The sequence below is a fragment of the Erithacus rubecula genome (assembly GCF_903797595.1).
Source record: "Erithacus rubecula genome assembly, chromosome: 28".
Classification (NCBI taxonomy): domain Eukaryota; kingdom Metazoa; phylum Chordata; class Aves; order Passeriformes; family Muscicapidae; genus Erithacus; species Erithacus rubecula.
The window spans coordinates 4,226,539-4,241,875 of record NC_136680.1 but is presented as its reverse complement, the minus strand read 5'-3'; the positions used below and the strand labels follow the sequence as shown (position 1 = coordinate 4,241,875).

The window sequence follows — 15,337 nt, the reverse complement described above, 5'->3', positions numbered from 1 at the left end:
AGAAAGAGAGAGCCCTTCATACTTCAAGGCCAGGTTGGACAGGGCTTGGAGCAATCTGGGACAGTGGAAGGTGTCCCTGCCCATGGTAAAAGATGCAATGAGATGGGCCCCAAGTCATTCTGGAATTCTGTTTCATCCTCACTGCAAAAGCACAAAAGAAACATCTGTACAGGTGGGGAAGCCCTGGGAGGAGGAACATGCACCCCAGGGCACAGGATCAGAGATGGGCTGTGACCCTGCATTAAGGTACACAGGTGTGAAGACCTTCCCTTGCCATTTGTTGCCTCAAACACTTCCTGCACTCCTGCACTCCCTACCCCCAGCTTTTGGGCTCTCCAACTCTTTTCTTCCAGTCCTTGCTTTCTATATCTTGGTAAATGGGATGTGCCCCACGGGACAAACAGGGAGCAGAATGGGGGGAGGGTGGAGAACAGGAGCTTGCCAAGAGCTAGGACAGAACCAAAGCAGAAAGCCCCACTCACAGAGAGGAGCTGAACCTCACTGAGTGTCCAGGTTTGTTACCAGCAGGGTGGGGACTGCAGCACAGGGGTGTGTCCCTGCCATACCTGGAGCACCCTCCTGCATCCCCTGGGCTCTGCCAGCAGCAGGAATGGAAAGGCTCCAGCACTGTGGAGAGCAGGGGGGTGCAGGGACTGTGCTGGGAGGAAATGAGACTGCACAGATTGGCAGGCTGGACCTGGCCATGCAAGCCTTTTCCATGGATTCCCAGAATGGTTTTGGGTTGGAAAAGACCTTAAAGCTCATCTCTTTCAAAACACCTGCTGGGGCAGGTTCACCACCCACTGTCCCAGGCTGCTCCAGCCCCAATGTCCAGCCTGGCCTGGGACACTGCCAGGGATCCAGGGGCAGCCACAGCTGCTCTGGGCACCCTGTGCCAGAGCTCCCCACCCTCCCAGGGAACAATTCCTGCCCAATATCCCATCCAGCCCTGCCCTCTGCCACTGGCAGCCATTCCCTGCGTCCTGTCCCTCCATCCCTTGTCCCCAGTCCCTCTCCAGCTCTCCTGGAGCCCCTTTAGGCCCTGGAAGAGGCTCTCTGGTCTCCCTGGATTATTCTTTTCTCCAGGTGAACACCCCCAGCTCTTCTTTGATTTCCTTTGATAATGGCTAAACAGTAACATTTACTTTGAAACAAACGGTCACACCAAGGGCCTGGCAAGTGAATTTTTCTGCTTTGCCTTTTTCAGTTGTGGTGGTTTTGTGTTTGGTGTGTTTGGTGACAGTTTGCACGGGCACGCCACTAAAACACACAGCCCGGATCCCAAACTTGAACAGGAAGTGCCAGTTCTAAATATCGAGTCCCATATTGCACACCTCATGTCTGCCTTTCATCATCCATCAAAATAGCAAGCAGAGCCCAGCACTCCCACTTCAGCATAAGCAAAACATGTGGGAACTCGAGGCAGTTCGTAGGAAAACGTGATACAGCCTTGCTAATAAAAGCTCCTGCTTTCCTCACTATGGAAAACAGTTGCAAATGGGTTTTTGCAGCCTGGGACTCAACTGCTGACAGCATGGCAACAGAAATGCTGTGCTTGGCTCTTCCCAGCCCAGCCTGTCCCTGCAAACCACCAGCTCCAGGAGCAGAGGGGAGCCCAGCAGCATCCTGCTGCACCAGACCCTGCCCTCCTGCTCAGAGCTTCCCAACACAGGGCTGCCTGCACACTCCAAATAATTCAACCTTCAAACAGCTCCCCCATAGCACCAATTAAAGAGACAACCCCAGCTTTCAGAGAATTTATGACTCTCAGTGCTGTTGCCACAGGTATCCAAGTTTGTGCGTTGTTTAAAGCGAGTTTCAAAGGGGATCCGGGCTCGCCTCCCTCCAGGGAGAATCCATTTGCTTTGTTCACCACACTATAACTTAAAATTTGTTACAAGCACCAGCTTGTAACCCTTTGAAAAACTCCCTGCTTCACCAGCTTCAAATGGACTTGATGAACTTCCCCCGATCAAAGCAATTCCCTCCCAAGGAGCCTCAGCTCAGGAGCAAGGAAGCACCCAACGAATTTTGGGGGTGGGAATCACAGCAGGGGCCAGGAGGGGACTCTCCCTCCCAAACCCACCCCAGAGCCCAAGCAAAGGGCCCAACCCACTTTGCTGGCACTAAGCATGAAGGAAAAGGCACTTCATGCTGAATTCACTTATTTAAAAGAGGAGGAAAAGAAAAAAAAGTAGCAGAGGTTTTTCTTGTTGAGAGCAGAGTAATTTGTCAGCTGGAGACCCCATGGCTCCTGTTCCATCAGGACCCCACAATGCTGGCACCTCACACCATTTGGGATGGGAAGGGAGATGGCTGCACACCCTCCACATTACCCACAGGTGGAAGTGCTGCTTGTGAGCTGCTCCAGGAGATGTTTTGCCTCACACAACCACGTGCCTTAGGTTTATTTCCCTGCTCTGCAGAGCTCAAACCCCTTTGCTGGAGCAAAGGTGCAGCCAGCACGCACCAAACCTGCAGAGAACTCAGCAGCCACGAGGCCACAGCACAACCCTACTGCCTCCATGTCAATTAAAATGGTCATTTCCATGTGAAATTCAGCCCCAGTGGTTTCCTGCTTGAGGCAGGGCTCAATGAAGCGCTGGGAGGGAGCTTGCTGCTGCTCAGATTAGTCATTTATGAACTATGATACCATGGGGAACACGCTTTGAGATGTTTTGCTACTGCAAGTAACAAACACATTTTGGAGAGGGGACAGTGAACCCCTCTGAGGAGTGAGACAACAGGCACGAGCTGAGCACCCTGGCTGAAACAAACCCCAGCAGCAAACAGCCCATGCTGGAAAGCACTGGCTGCAGCTTCCAGCCCCAGGAAGACCAACTTCCCGTGGTGACCTATATGTGCTATAAATGTTGCTGGGTGACGTCAGCCCCATCCTTGTGGCAATTGTTGGGTCTCTCTTTGCCAAGAAAAGGCAAAGAGGAGCTGCTGAATTGTCCATGTGGGGGGGAGTGAAACCGGCTCCTCCCCGGAGCATTTGAGGACAGAAAGGAGGGAAACAGTGGCAGGGCTTAAAATAAAAGCAGGAGGCAAATATGAAAGCAAAGTGAGCTCAAAGCTGGAGGATTTGCATGAACACTTTGAATTTTTATGACCGAAGGAGAAAAAGGGGTTCCCTTGGTAAAGGGGCTACCAGCAGCTTGGCCAGGGAAGTTATTAGAAATATGGAATTGTTAAGATTGGAAAAGATTTTTAGGATGTTCTAGTCCAACTGTCAGCCCAGCACCATGTTCACCACTAAAGCATGTCCTCAAGTGCCACATCAACACCTGTCCTGAACACTTCCAGGGATGGTGATTCCAGCACTGCCAATGGTTAGCAACACATCTGGTAAAGCAATTCTGAATTTGGGACAATTTTGTCACTGGGATTCCCTGTTTCAAATGCTTCTGCTCCTTTATTTATCAGTTAGACTTTGGAAGCAAGAATCTCACTTAGGCCAGGACTGATCAGTAAATGCTTTGCTCCTTTCTCTCCTTATTTCCCTGGGAAGAAAAGAGCCTGGAGATAACAGCTCCTCTGGAGGGGGAAAAGCAGAAAAGCTGCACACTGCCCCAACACTTCCACAAGGAGATGAGAAGAGGGGGATGATGCATTCCCATGTCCAACCCAATTACACCAACCCAGTGATGGGCTCCCATCCTGGGTGGGCAGAAAGATAAAACACCAATATTTCTGGCACGAGACAACATTAGTTTGTTATCTTGAGGTTACCACAATAAGCCCAAATAAAGAGATCCTGGCACTGTGGTGCACAGCACCGAGCTAAGACTCAGACAAATCAGTGTTTGCTTCTCCTTTGCAGGCAGAGGGGAAATGCTGCACTGCCTTTGCTGCTGCTGGTCCAGGCCCCTGACTGAGAAGGGCTCAGAACACACGTGGCACATTAAAGAAGAAGCCCAGGCCTTCCTGCATGGCAAGATTTCGGGTGACCACCTCCAGGTCCAGTTTGTGGTGTGGCTGTGAGGTGCTCTGCTCCTCCTACAAGTCCAGATCCCCAAATCCAAGGATCACCTGCTCTCCACCCTCTGACTATATCAAAGTTAAGCATGATGCCACTTCAAACCAAATTTTGAGCTGGATGACTGCCTATATCTTGGAGGATGAACAACCTCAGGGTAGGTTGGAAGGGGCTTGGAGCAACCTGGTCTAGTGGAAGGTGTCCCTGCCCATGGCAGGGGTGGAAAAAGATGAGCTTTAAGGTCCCTTCCAACCCAAAGCCTTCCATAATTCTGCAATTCTAATTAGTACCTGACTGCATCAGTGAATAAAGCTAAACCAACAATCTGTCAGAACAACCTCTTGCCATTTTCTAGGGCCTTGTTTACACACCTTGGATCCTTCTAACAGAGCCTGTGCCTTCAGCATGGCACAACTTGCTGATGTCTTACTGCAGTTATTCACCCCACCAGCAAAAAGCCAAAGATGCAGGAGCAGGGAGAAGTCCCAAAGCTGACACTTAGATGAAATTTGTCCCCTGGTCTCCAGGTGAGCCAAGGATGGCTGACCAAGGGCTAACTGCTGCTGGAGCAAAGCTCTTGCCCCACAGCCAACCCTGAGCTGCATTCCCAAGGCAGGATGCCTGGGCGGGATGGGGGAGCCTCTGTCGTGTCCAAGCTGGGACAGCAGGAATTGTGCAATGTCCCTCAGTGCAGTTGTATAACACCAGTGCTCTGTTTTCATGAACTGCTCCCAGTCAGGCTCAGAGCAGCAGCCCAGAGGAAGGGTGGTGTCAACATTACCTTTCACTCACCCGAAAGAAAAGAAGGGCTGGGGGGAGAATCAAAGATTTGGTGTCGTTTGGGCTGGAGGGGGGTCGGGTTCTGCTCCTGGCCAGCACCACGGAGCTGGCAGCCAAGGCAGGCTCCGAGCAGGAAACTGATTAATGGCAGCTCCTGCACTGCTCTTCTCCCCACAGTGTGTAGCACGTCTTTGGTGGATTATTTTAACAGCACAAGAACACTCATTGGAGAGATCAGCTTCCATCTGGGTTAACCCGAGAGTTTTCTCCCCTCCAATTTCCTCCAGCGCCCACTCAACAGTTTCCCTCCCTGCAAAAGTGTTTGCTCCAAACCATCCTGACGTGCAGCTAAACAGCTCATTCTGAGAGCATCACATTTGCCTGGTCCAGGAGGGCAGGGCAGAGCTCCCATCCCACTGCTGCAGGTTCCCCAGAGCCCCACTGGAGCACCCAAGCTGCTCTCCAGAAATCCCAGCTCAGTCTCTGGGATGCCTCCCAGAGTCACAGCACAGCCAGGAGTTCCCCTGCACAGCTGGAGCCAGCCCAGGGCAGGGAAGATCGAGTTTTATCCATCCTCAAAGTGTTTACATAAAAGGGCAAATTAGCTGAACTTCCCCCATGCCAGGGGCTGAGTGAGCCCTGCACAGAGCACCTTCCCTGGGCATTAAAACCCTGGCCCAGCACAGTTCAGGAATCCTCCAAATGAGCCTCAAACCAACCAGCACATTTTCAGCCTCCACTTTCAGTCACTTGTCCAGGCCACTGCCCCCCCACTGCCCTGCTCCCCAAGCCCATGGCATCCCCTCTGGGTAACCTGGAGGGCTTTGTAAGATCCCTTTGGGAATGCTGAGATCCCACCTGACAGCAGGGAGCTGCTGGAGGGGCTGCATGGAGCAGACCCCCGAAGTGCACCAGGAATCAGCCACCACTACCCCACCTTGGGAGAACAGCAAAAGTCTTCCAGGACAGTGCAGACACATCTAAGCAGCTTAGAGACCAGCCCTGTCTGCTCCCAGGCTCCTGGAGCAGTGGGACAGCAACCTCCAGCTCAGGCAGCAATGACTTAGTGGGAGACAGCTCAGCAAGAGCAGCATTGCCCCCCCAGAGACATACAGAGCAACAAGGAAACCATCCAGAGAAAAAGCAGCAGAGCACCACCAGAAAAACACATCACCAAAATACAAACCCTCCTCCCCTATGGAGTCTCTGGAAGCAAATACAAATTTATTGCAAGAAACATTATGGTGTAAGGGGGAAAAAAAAGTAAGATGACAGTACCTGATCCTCCAAACTGAGTGCTTGCAAGGGTCGTGGGTCTGTTTTTTCCATTAGCCACTGGCAAGGGAAACATCTAGAAAAACAAGGAGATGAGAGAGAAGGGAAAAGATATTTCAGTATGTTGGTTTTACTGTGCCACAGCAAAGGGGTCACACTGGGGGACAGGAGGAGGGAGGGCAGCACGTTATTGATGCAAAAACCTTTCCTGGAGTCCCTGCTCCATGGCTCAGGAGGGGCAGGAGGGAGCACAGCTCTGCTCCTACACACATACTCCATGTGCACACACAGCCCTGCTCTCACACACACAGCCCTGTGCACACACAGCCCTGCTCTCACACACACATCCCTGTGCACACACAGCCCTGCTCACACACACACAGCCCTGTGCACACACAGCCCTGCTCTCACACACACAGCCCTGTGCACACACAGCCCTGCTCTCACACACACAGCCCTGTGCACACACAGCCCTGCTCTCACACACACATCCCTGTGCACACACATCCCTGTGCACACACATCCCTGTGCACACACATCCCTGTGCACACACAGCCCTGCTCTCACACACACAGCCCTGTGCACACACAGCCCTGTGCACACACAGCCCTGCTCTCACACACACATCCCTGTGCACACACAGCCCTGCTCTCACACACACAGCCCTGTGCACACACAGCCCTGATCTCACACACACATCCCTGTGCACACACAGCCCTGCTCTCACACACACAGCCCTGTGCACACACAGCCCTGCTCTCACACACACATCCCTGTGCACACACAGCCCTGCTCTCACACACACATCCCTGTGCACACACAGCCCTGCTCTCACACACACAGCCCTGTGCACACACATCCCTGTGCACACACATCCCTGTGTGCACACACACAGCCCTGTGCACACACAGCCCTGCTCTCACACACACAGCCCTGTGCACACACAGCCCTGATCTCACACACACATCCCTGTGTGCACACACACAGCCCTGTGCACACACAGCCCTGCTCTCACACACACATCCCTGTGCACACATACACAACCCTGTGCACACACATCCCTGTGCACACACAGCACCTGGATCCACAGGGGCAGCAGTAAACCAGCCAAGGAGAATCCCTGGTGTGAGCCAAACCATCAGTTTCATCCCAAAATTGCTCACCCTGGCTACAGGTGAGCCCTGAGGAAAAGCCAACTCCATTAATAAAATGTCAGCAGAATAATGACACCAAAGCTGTTTTATCCCTCTGTGTCCCAGCTCTCCCAGGAGCCCTGGTCCCATCCCACACCTCCAGCCACGTGCAGTGTCTGGGCAGGAGCAGGGCTGCCTGTGGGTGAGCTCTCAGCCTCATGGAACAGCTCCCACCCGCTGCTTTGGGGGCTCCAGCAGCACCAGGACCTGACACAGCCCTGGGACCTGGGGTGAGGAAGCTGCTCCAAGGGCAAATATAGTTACTCATGATTTAAAAAATGAATGTATTTCAGGGAATTGCTTGCTCTGGGGACTTGTTTGCTCTATCGCTGCAGCTTCATTATCACAACTGAGCCACTCCTGCCAGGAGCTTCCTCAAAAATACTGCAAACCTCGTCACCTAACCTGTATAAATATTTTTAATAAAAGTTGGGAGAGTTTCAGAGGCTGCTATTTAATAATTTACATGCACCTGCGTGCAGCAGAAAAGAAAACTAATTCTTCTCCACACAAATGGAGCTCCAGCCAATAAAACAACTGGTGGGAAAACGCTTAGTGAATTAACATTTTAATATCCTTTTTCTACTCAAGATACTTTCACCACCAAGTCATTTGAATTTTTATTATTTTTAGCTTCGTAATGTCTGAGTAACTCAAAAGTTTAATGCTTTGAAGATTAAACAATGCCATGGCACAAGAGCCTACAGAAAGGCAGCATTTCATGCCCTGACATAGCTGATGTCTGGCTGTGGTCAGAAACATTCCTTTGTACAGAACCGTCTGCCCAGCTTTGTTTTCACAAATGCTGGGGAGGAGAAAAAACCCAACAAATAACAGTTAATGTGGTAGAGATGCAAAGAGAGCAGTTAAGGAACCAACTGCCATTCATAAAGAGCACAAATTTGGGATCATATATATGCATGTGCAGGGTGTAGGTGTTTTATACACAATTTAAATGAGGGTGTAAACAGTGTTAAGTGTTCACCCTGACTGCCTGCACACACCTGCCCTCACCTGCCTGCCCAGGGCCCCCTGGCCCCCTGGGATGTGCCCCGAGGCTGCTGCTCACCCCAGGGGCTCCCAAGGTGTTTGGGGTGGCCCAGCAGCCCCATCATCGGATAAGCTTTGTTTCCTCAGGAAGTTGGGCTAGAAAATAAAAACAAACCCCAAAGATTGCAGCTCACCTTCCTCTGCACTGCTGCAGGGCTTCCCTGGCCCCCCCTCCCCCCAGCAGGGGTTCTGCAAACATCTCTAAAAGTGCTGAAAATGGAACTTATGTGGCTGATCCCACCCCAGCTGTTTTCACCCTCTCTTCTCAAGGTAGGGAAGAAGATTGAGCTCAAACTTTGTTTTTGCCAAGTGCAAGGGGCAGGTCTGCATATGTGAGCAGGGGGGCAGGGATGCACCATGAGCTGACCAACAAAAAGAACACTCACATATACAATACAAAACAAAAAAGCCCAAACCAAGCAAAAAAAAAACAACAAAAAACCCCCGCCCAACCAAAAAAAAAATAAATTAAAAATAACGTCACTGTCGGCTCTTTTCATGAGCATTTCTGCTCAGCACTTGCTGAGGCTGAAAAACCCAAGGTTAGAGCAGCAAACACGAGTGGAGAAAAGGAACAGCCTTGTTCCATTGTGCACCCAGTATCTTCTGCTTCTGCAGAACAGCAGGAGGGTCCCCTCAGGTCAGTGATATATGGGGTCCCCCCAAACACCCCCACACCCCAGGGAACCCCTCCCCTGCTCCAACTGCTTGGAGAGAGATTTTGGGGCTGATGCAACACCTTCCTGCTCTCCCTCCCCAGGGGATTTAGGAGTCATGGACCCCTTCCTGCAGCAGGGCAAGTGGAGATACTAAAGCACAGAATGCTGGAATATCCTGAGCTGGATCCCTCAGGGATCATCAGTGCAGCCCCTGGCCCTGCCCAGACCCCCCCAACAACCCCCCATGAGCATCCCTGAGAGTGTCCAAACCCTTGGGGGGAAGAACCTTTCCCTGAGCTCCATGCCAAGGCCTGGCACAGCCTCATGCTGTCAAAGAAGGGTGATGGGGAGCAGGGAACCCCGGGTTACCCCTCCACACATACCACTTGCCAATCTCAGGAGGTGTTTTGGGCTTTTTTCTTGCTCCCAGCCTCTTTTTCCACTGTGGTGTGGGCTGAAGCTGCCCCGAGGAGCCCAGCACAAGTCATACATGAAGTGCCTTCGCTGGCGTGTGTCACTCAGAGGCAAAGTTCATCCACCCACTGCAAATTTCCTTTCTGCTTTTAAATGCTGCTTTAAAAATAAACTCGGGGGAGGGAGGAGATGAACCAGAGCTGGCACCTACCAGGGGACCCAGGCACTGAGGACGACCCAAGCATGAGCTCTCAAGAGTTGTAATTGGGTCATTACTTGGCCTTTGTTAGATTTGAATAATGTAGATTTAAACGGTTATGTAAAATCCTCTGTCTTAAGTCATTGTATTTGGGTTTTCAAGTCCTATCTCCAGCCTCCCTGAGAGCTGACAACAACTTCTGCATCCCTCCTAGCTCAAATTCCACCCCTCCCAAAGAATTTATTCTCCCTCCATTTTCACCCTGGGTAAAAGTGGCAAATCCAAAGGGAAGATCCAAATGCCTGCACCCTCCCCTGAAGAGGTTACAGCCAAGAGACCCCACACTTCATACAGCAAACTCCTAAGGAAGAAAGGGAATTTGCCAGAAACGAGGAGCATCAAGCAGCATTTCATTTACTGTGCACATCTAGAAATGTATCTCTTTTCAAATTAAATCAGTGCTCACTCTCTCTCCTCTCCCACCTGATGAACTCCAGGCTGAACCAACCTCAGGCCTGAACTCCAAACCTGAAATCTATTTTGCAGCATGGAAAGTATCCAGCTGTTAATTTGGGGAGAAGAGGGAATTTGACTCCAAATACAATGCCAGCAGGACATTTTATATATGTTCAGTTAAGACACACCTTCCTGACTGCAGCCCCAAATGCCCATTGTGTGTGAATTCAAACTTTAAACTCCACAACTGCTTTGCTCTGAACAAAACTCTGTTTTATCATGGAAATGCAGGTGCTGGGCCTTGGCTAGAGCAGGGCATGGGTTCAGCATCCTCCAGTGGAGCAGCAGGAGTTGCTCCAGCCCTGCTTGCTGCCAAGGGTTTGGCTCCTGCCCCCGGATCCGGGGCTGGAGTGTGCGAGCGGCGGTGCAGCGGGAGCTCTGCAACGAGCAGCAGGTCCTGTGTGACTGCTCAAGCCCCTGCCCACCCTGCACCGAGCCAGAAACCCCCTCTGCCAGGCAGCTCCTGCAGCATATGGTTAATACTCTGCTAATAATCATGGCTGTTAACAGCACCTCACTCCTGCCAGAGCCCCCGGCTGGCACTGGCACGCGGCCGCTCCCAGCTCGGTGCTACCAGCACAGCCAGGGCTGCTCTGCTCCCCTGTCCCCTGCCCGGGGTGTCCCTGTCCCTCAGAGCAGCCCAGCACTGCCAGGACACCTGTGTGCCACCTTCCCACTGCACAGGGATCATCCAGTCCAGCCCTTGTCCCTGCCCAGACCCCCACCAACCCCCCCTGAGCATCCCTGAGAGTGTCCAAAGGCTCCTGCAGCTCTGGCAGCCTTGGGACCATTCCCTGGGGAGCCTGGGCAGTGCCCAAACCCTCAGAGGGAAGAACCTTTTCCTCATATCCAAGCCCTTGTGGTTGAACAGCTCCTTCCATACACAGGCTGTGCCCATCAAGCTGAGCTGCAAAGCCTTGCAGCCACCAAAGCCCAGCCTAATCAATGAGCTGAGCTGCTCACTCGGGTCTATAGGCAGGATGCTTTCTCGAAAGCTCCTCTGCAGATTTGCCAGCCCATCTGGGCCTGATGCCAGGAAGCAGTGGTGAAGGCAGGCTTACAAATTACCTGCACTTTGGGGCAATTAGGAAAGGCAATTTATCTGGGGGTAGAGGTAAGTGTGCTGCCATGCACACCCCAAAGCATCACTGGGCCTTTCCTTTGACTCCTGTTCACTTACGGATTCCTTTGATTTTTGCCCTTTTTGGCAAATTGTAGTGGCACAAAACTTTTGGTGAGTGCTTTGGAGTTCATTATCTAACTAATGGATTTATTTATTAGAGAGGGGATGAGTGTCTTCTTTCAGGACTGCAAGCCCAGTTTGCAGCATCTCACACAACCCTGTCATTTACTGATCCCGGGAACTCATTGCAGGCCATGCCACCTCCTTAGGGCCTTAAAATTCCCTCCCTGCACAACAAAACACAGTGCAGGGCTGGACCACAGACTGCTGGGGCTGAACACATTTTTCCTAGAAAAAAAAGGAATCAAAATACTGATCTGAAGCAAATGCTTCCAGCTGCTCTGAGTATCTACTTTTCCCTCCCCTCTACTCTCCTGGAGAGGATTACTGAACCAATGCTCCACTCCTGTTTATACAAAGAAAAATATAAATACACTTGAAAGAGCAAGTTTAGTGGTCAAAATCCTGTATCCCAAGACACAGAGAGAGCAAACCATGGAGCACCTCTGCAACAGACCCATCCACTGTCTAGGAAGCTTTTCCATTTCAGCTCCTCATCCTTGAGGAGAGATGTTAATATTCCCTTTATGCAAAGTGAGGAGCAGGGTGTGCAGAGATGAGGGTTTGTGAAACAGAGCTGGCTGCAGGCCAGGCTGCACCGGAGCCCATCGGCCAATGGATCCTGCAGGGAAAAGCTTCGAGTCATTTGCTGGCAAATGACATTTGCAGGCCCTGGTGCTGTGAGAGCCACCCCCAGCACCAGCCTTGGAGGAGCACAGGGTGAGTGCTGGTCCTTCCCAGAATTACACCAGTGGAACAGTGCTGAACCCAAACCCCAATTTTTGGTGTAGATTCACCTCCAAGGACAGAAACATTTGTGTACAGAGGGACCAGGTCAAGACTCCTCCTGGGAAAACAGCTCTAGGTATGTAAATGAGGATGGTTGGTTAAATTGGAAAAGAAGATCTTGGGTTTTGTAAAAAGCTCTAAATGGTGAATGGGATTTTATTTTTTTTTTTTTTTTCCTGAGGAGAAAAAGTGAAGTGGGAGCTGCTGCAGCCCCTGTCAGGGAGCAGATTCTGGGTTACTGACCCAAAGGGCAGTTGATGGAAACCCCCAGGGCTCCTGCCAACCTGCAGCATCTCTGAGAGGGACAAATAACCACATCAAGCCCTGAACAGATTCCTGGTTTTACAGGGACATCACTGCAGTCCCTGTTTCAACTTTAAAACATTCTACCAGGAAAGCCCATCACCAGCAATTTAACAGCAACAGCCTCTCAGTAGAAGTATGAAACTGGGAGAACTGGGCCTCTCCTGCAGGAGGGGCTGGAACTGGGCTGAGAGACCCCACCTCCCACTGCCCCCCCTCCAGCACAGAGCCCTGTCAGGACAGGTACAACCCCCAGCTGTAGAAAAAGGTTTATTTCCCAGGGCTGAGCCTCAGCACATCCACAGGTGTCAGAGCCACTGGGACAGCAGGTGACCCTAGTTCTGCCACCTTTTGTCCCTTCTCCTCCAAGGGGCAGGAACATCAGCCCAGCAGGGCAGTGGGCTGGGTGACCCAGGCTGGGGTGACTCTCATGGCCATTCCCCCTCCTGGAGCTGTTGTTTCTATCTCTGCAGCACGTTTGCTTATCTCGACAGCAAGACACACTCTTTGAGTGCCATGAGGGTGCAGCACACAACAGAGGAACCCAACAGACAGTTATTTGCCTTTGAACAGCAGCTCTGCCCTCCACCAGTCACCTGCCAAGGAGAGGTAGCACTGCTGGCAGTGCCACCGTGGGATGTGCCAGGGACTAACCCCGCTCTGCTGTGACTCCCTCAGAGCTGTGCACACCCTTCAGGGGCAACTCTTAGGTCCTGTTTCTTTGAAAATAAACAGCTCCTAAATGCAGCTCGAGGTTTCCAGGATACAGAAGAGCAGAGCATGGGGAGCACAAGTGTCCAACTCCTGCAAAAATAATGCGCTGGAGAGCTTGGACACGTTTCAAATTGTGACAAAATAATCTGTGGGAGCAAAAGTTTAATAGTCTGGATCTAGGGAGAGGAAAAAAGCTTGATTAATCAGCTACTGAAGTTACATCTCTGCACGGCTGCAGAAACAGTCACCCAGTGAGCATTTAAACAGAGAACACACAATTCTATTAATTCCCCCAAAATTTCCCATCCAGAAAAGAAACCTCGAGAAAGCCTTTCCTGCGAGGGAACAACACACATTTGAGGGGAAGAGGGGAGAGGAGGGGCAGAGGCTTTGCTTTAACTTGAAAATAAACAAGTTGCAGCACATGTGCACGCACACAAACACGGCACATCTGAAAGCCATCATGTCCAATTTACAGGCTCACATTTCCTCCCCTGTGCAGCTCCCAGCCCCGGGGCTCTGCAGCCCCCCGGCCGCGCTCGCTCACCATACTGAAGTCCAGCAGGTCACTGAGCTCTTTGTCTGTCCCAACTGCAGCCATTCTCTGCTGCTGCTGATTCATATTCCCACAGACTCAACAGTGGCAGTCCTGGAGAAAGCGAGGGGGAGGGGAGAGAGATATTTTAATGACTACAGCAAACTACCCACCCCATTGATGAATATTTTTAAAAAGACAAGAGCAGAGGGGCAAGAAAAGAAAAGCCCCGAGCGTGTCTGCAGCATCCAGCTCTGGGGCCAGAGCACAGTCGGAGTCCTCACACAGCACCCAGCGGCAGGAACAAGCCTTCTATTGACCAGACACACTTGTATGTTAGTTTTTTGCTGCCAATTCCACTAGTTCAGGCCAGTTCTGTTCCTGGCGTGTGGCGAATGAAGGGGGGAAAAGGAAAAAAAAAAAAAGAGAAAAAAAAAGAGTCAACTCATTTATCAAAGGGTTCAGGCAAGTTATCACTCAGGCGCTTGTCTGGCTCGGCTCGCCCCCCTCGCCTTCCCCCACACTTGCTCCCCGCAGGAGGCTCTCTTGTCCTTGCTGAGTTTTGTTTAAAAAAAAAAAAGTGAAAAAGAAAAAAAAAAAAAGTCTGATGTTACAGCTCTTTCCTTCGGGTCGCCGAGCACCTGCAGCTGCTTTTTCAGGGGCTGTGTTTGGGGATGCCCAGCCAGGCCGTGCTCAGTGAGAACTGAACCTCTCCACTCCCAAAAGGGACTGGTAACAAAAAAAATCTTGTTTTCGGAGTGTTTTTGCAAAAATAAAGCCCTCCAGGCAACCTTACAAGATAGGTAAATATTATTCTTCCTAATTTTACAGATTATTTTTTTTCAAAAGAGAGATTGATCTTTTTGGCCAGCTTGCTATGATAGAAAAATATTTCTTTGGGAGGGAGGAAGAGAGGCCTGGGATGAGATAAAAGATTCCTTTTTTTTTTTTTTTTGGCCTTTTTTTTTTTCTTTTAGGAACTCATTCATGGTTACAAAGGGCAGCTGGCCAATAAATTTAACTCATTAATCGTAAGGTCAAGAAAAAAAAGAAGTAAAAAGAAAAAAAAAAAAAAAAAAGTCCACATGATCCAAAGTGTTTGTAGACTCAGCCTCTACAATTCAATGAAGTTTCATAAAAAAAGGCTGAAATCAGCCCAGCATGTAAAAAACCTTCACGACTAAAAAAAACAGCCCGGGAATTTTTTTTCATTTTTTTTTTTTCATTTTCTTTGAAAAGCCTTTTTTCAAAGTGTCATCAGTGCATCTGGTCAGCGTTTTTAAAGCCACTTTCCCAACCTTCTGCCCCGGTGCCTGAAGTGGGGCTGGGGGACACGAGACCCCGGAGAAGCCGCGGAAGGAGGGAGGTAGAAGGGCACATCTCATCGCAGCCCCCCAAACCCGACAGCCCCGAGAAACCACGGGGACAACGCGAATAAAACCCTTGGCCGCCCCAAAGCCAATATTTTTATTTATTCCATGCACACTTTCTGACTCCGAAGCAGTTCGCGGGGCCGGGGCGCTGGGCCGGGACCCCCTCCCATCCGTCCCCGCACCCCCAGGGTCTCTCCCGGCCCGCACAAAGGCTCGGCTGCCCCGGGACGGGCGCGGGCCCGGGTGAAGTTGTTCGGGAGGGGGTCCCGGCGAGCAGCCCCCGCCCAGAGTGGGGAGCGCAGGAAGGCGAAG

The 15,337-nt window shown here is 51.2% G+C and overlaps 1 protein-coding gene across 14 annotated transcripts in view; it reads right to left on the bottom strand.

Annotated features, from left to right (window-relative positions):
- TCF3 (transcription factor 3) overlaps positions 1–15,337 on the bottom strand; it is a 77,723-nt gene that overhangs the window by 61,679 nt on the left and 707 nt on the right. For all 14 annotated transcript variants that reach the window (XM_079328553.1, XM_079328552.1, XM_079328548.1 and 11 more), the window contains exons 2-3: positions 13,665–13,766; positions 6,041–6,113 (exon numbers count right to left, since the gene is read on the bottom strand). In XM_079328553.1, the coding sequence (XP_079184679.1) occupies positions 6,041–6,113; positions 13,665–13,739 (148 nt within the window). In that variant the 5' untranslated portion in view covers positions 13,740–13,766. The remainder of the gene's footprint in view (positions 1–6,040; positions 6,114–13,664; positions 13,767–15,337) is intronic.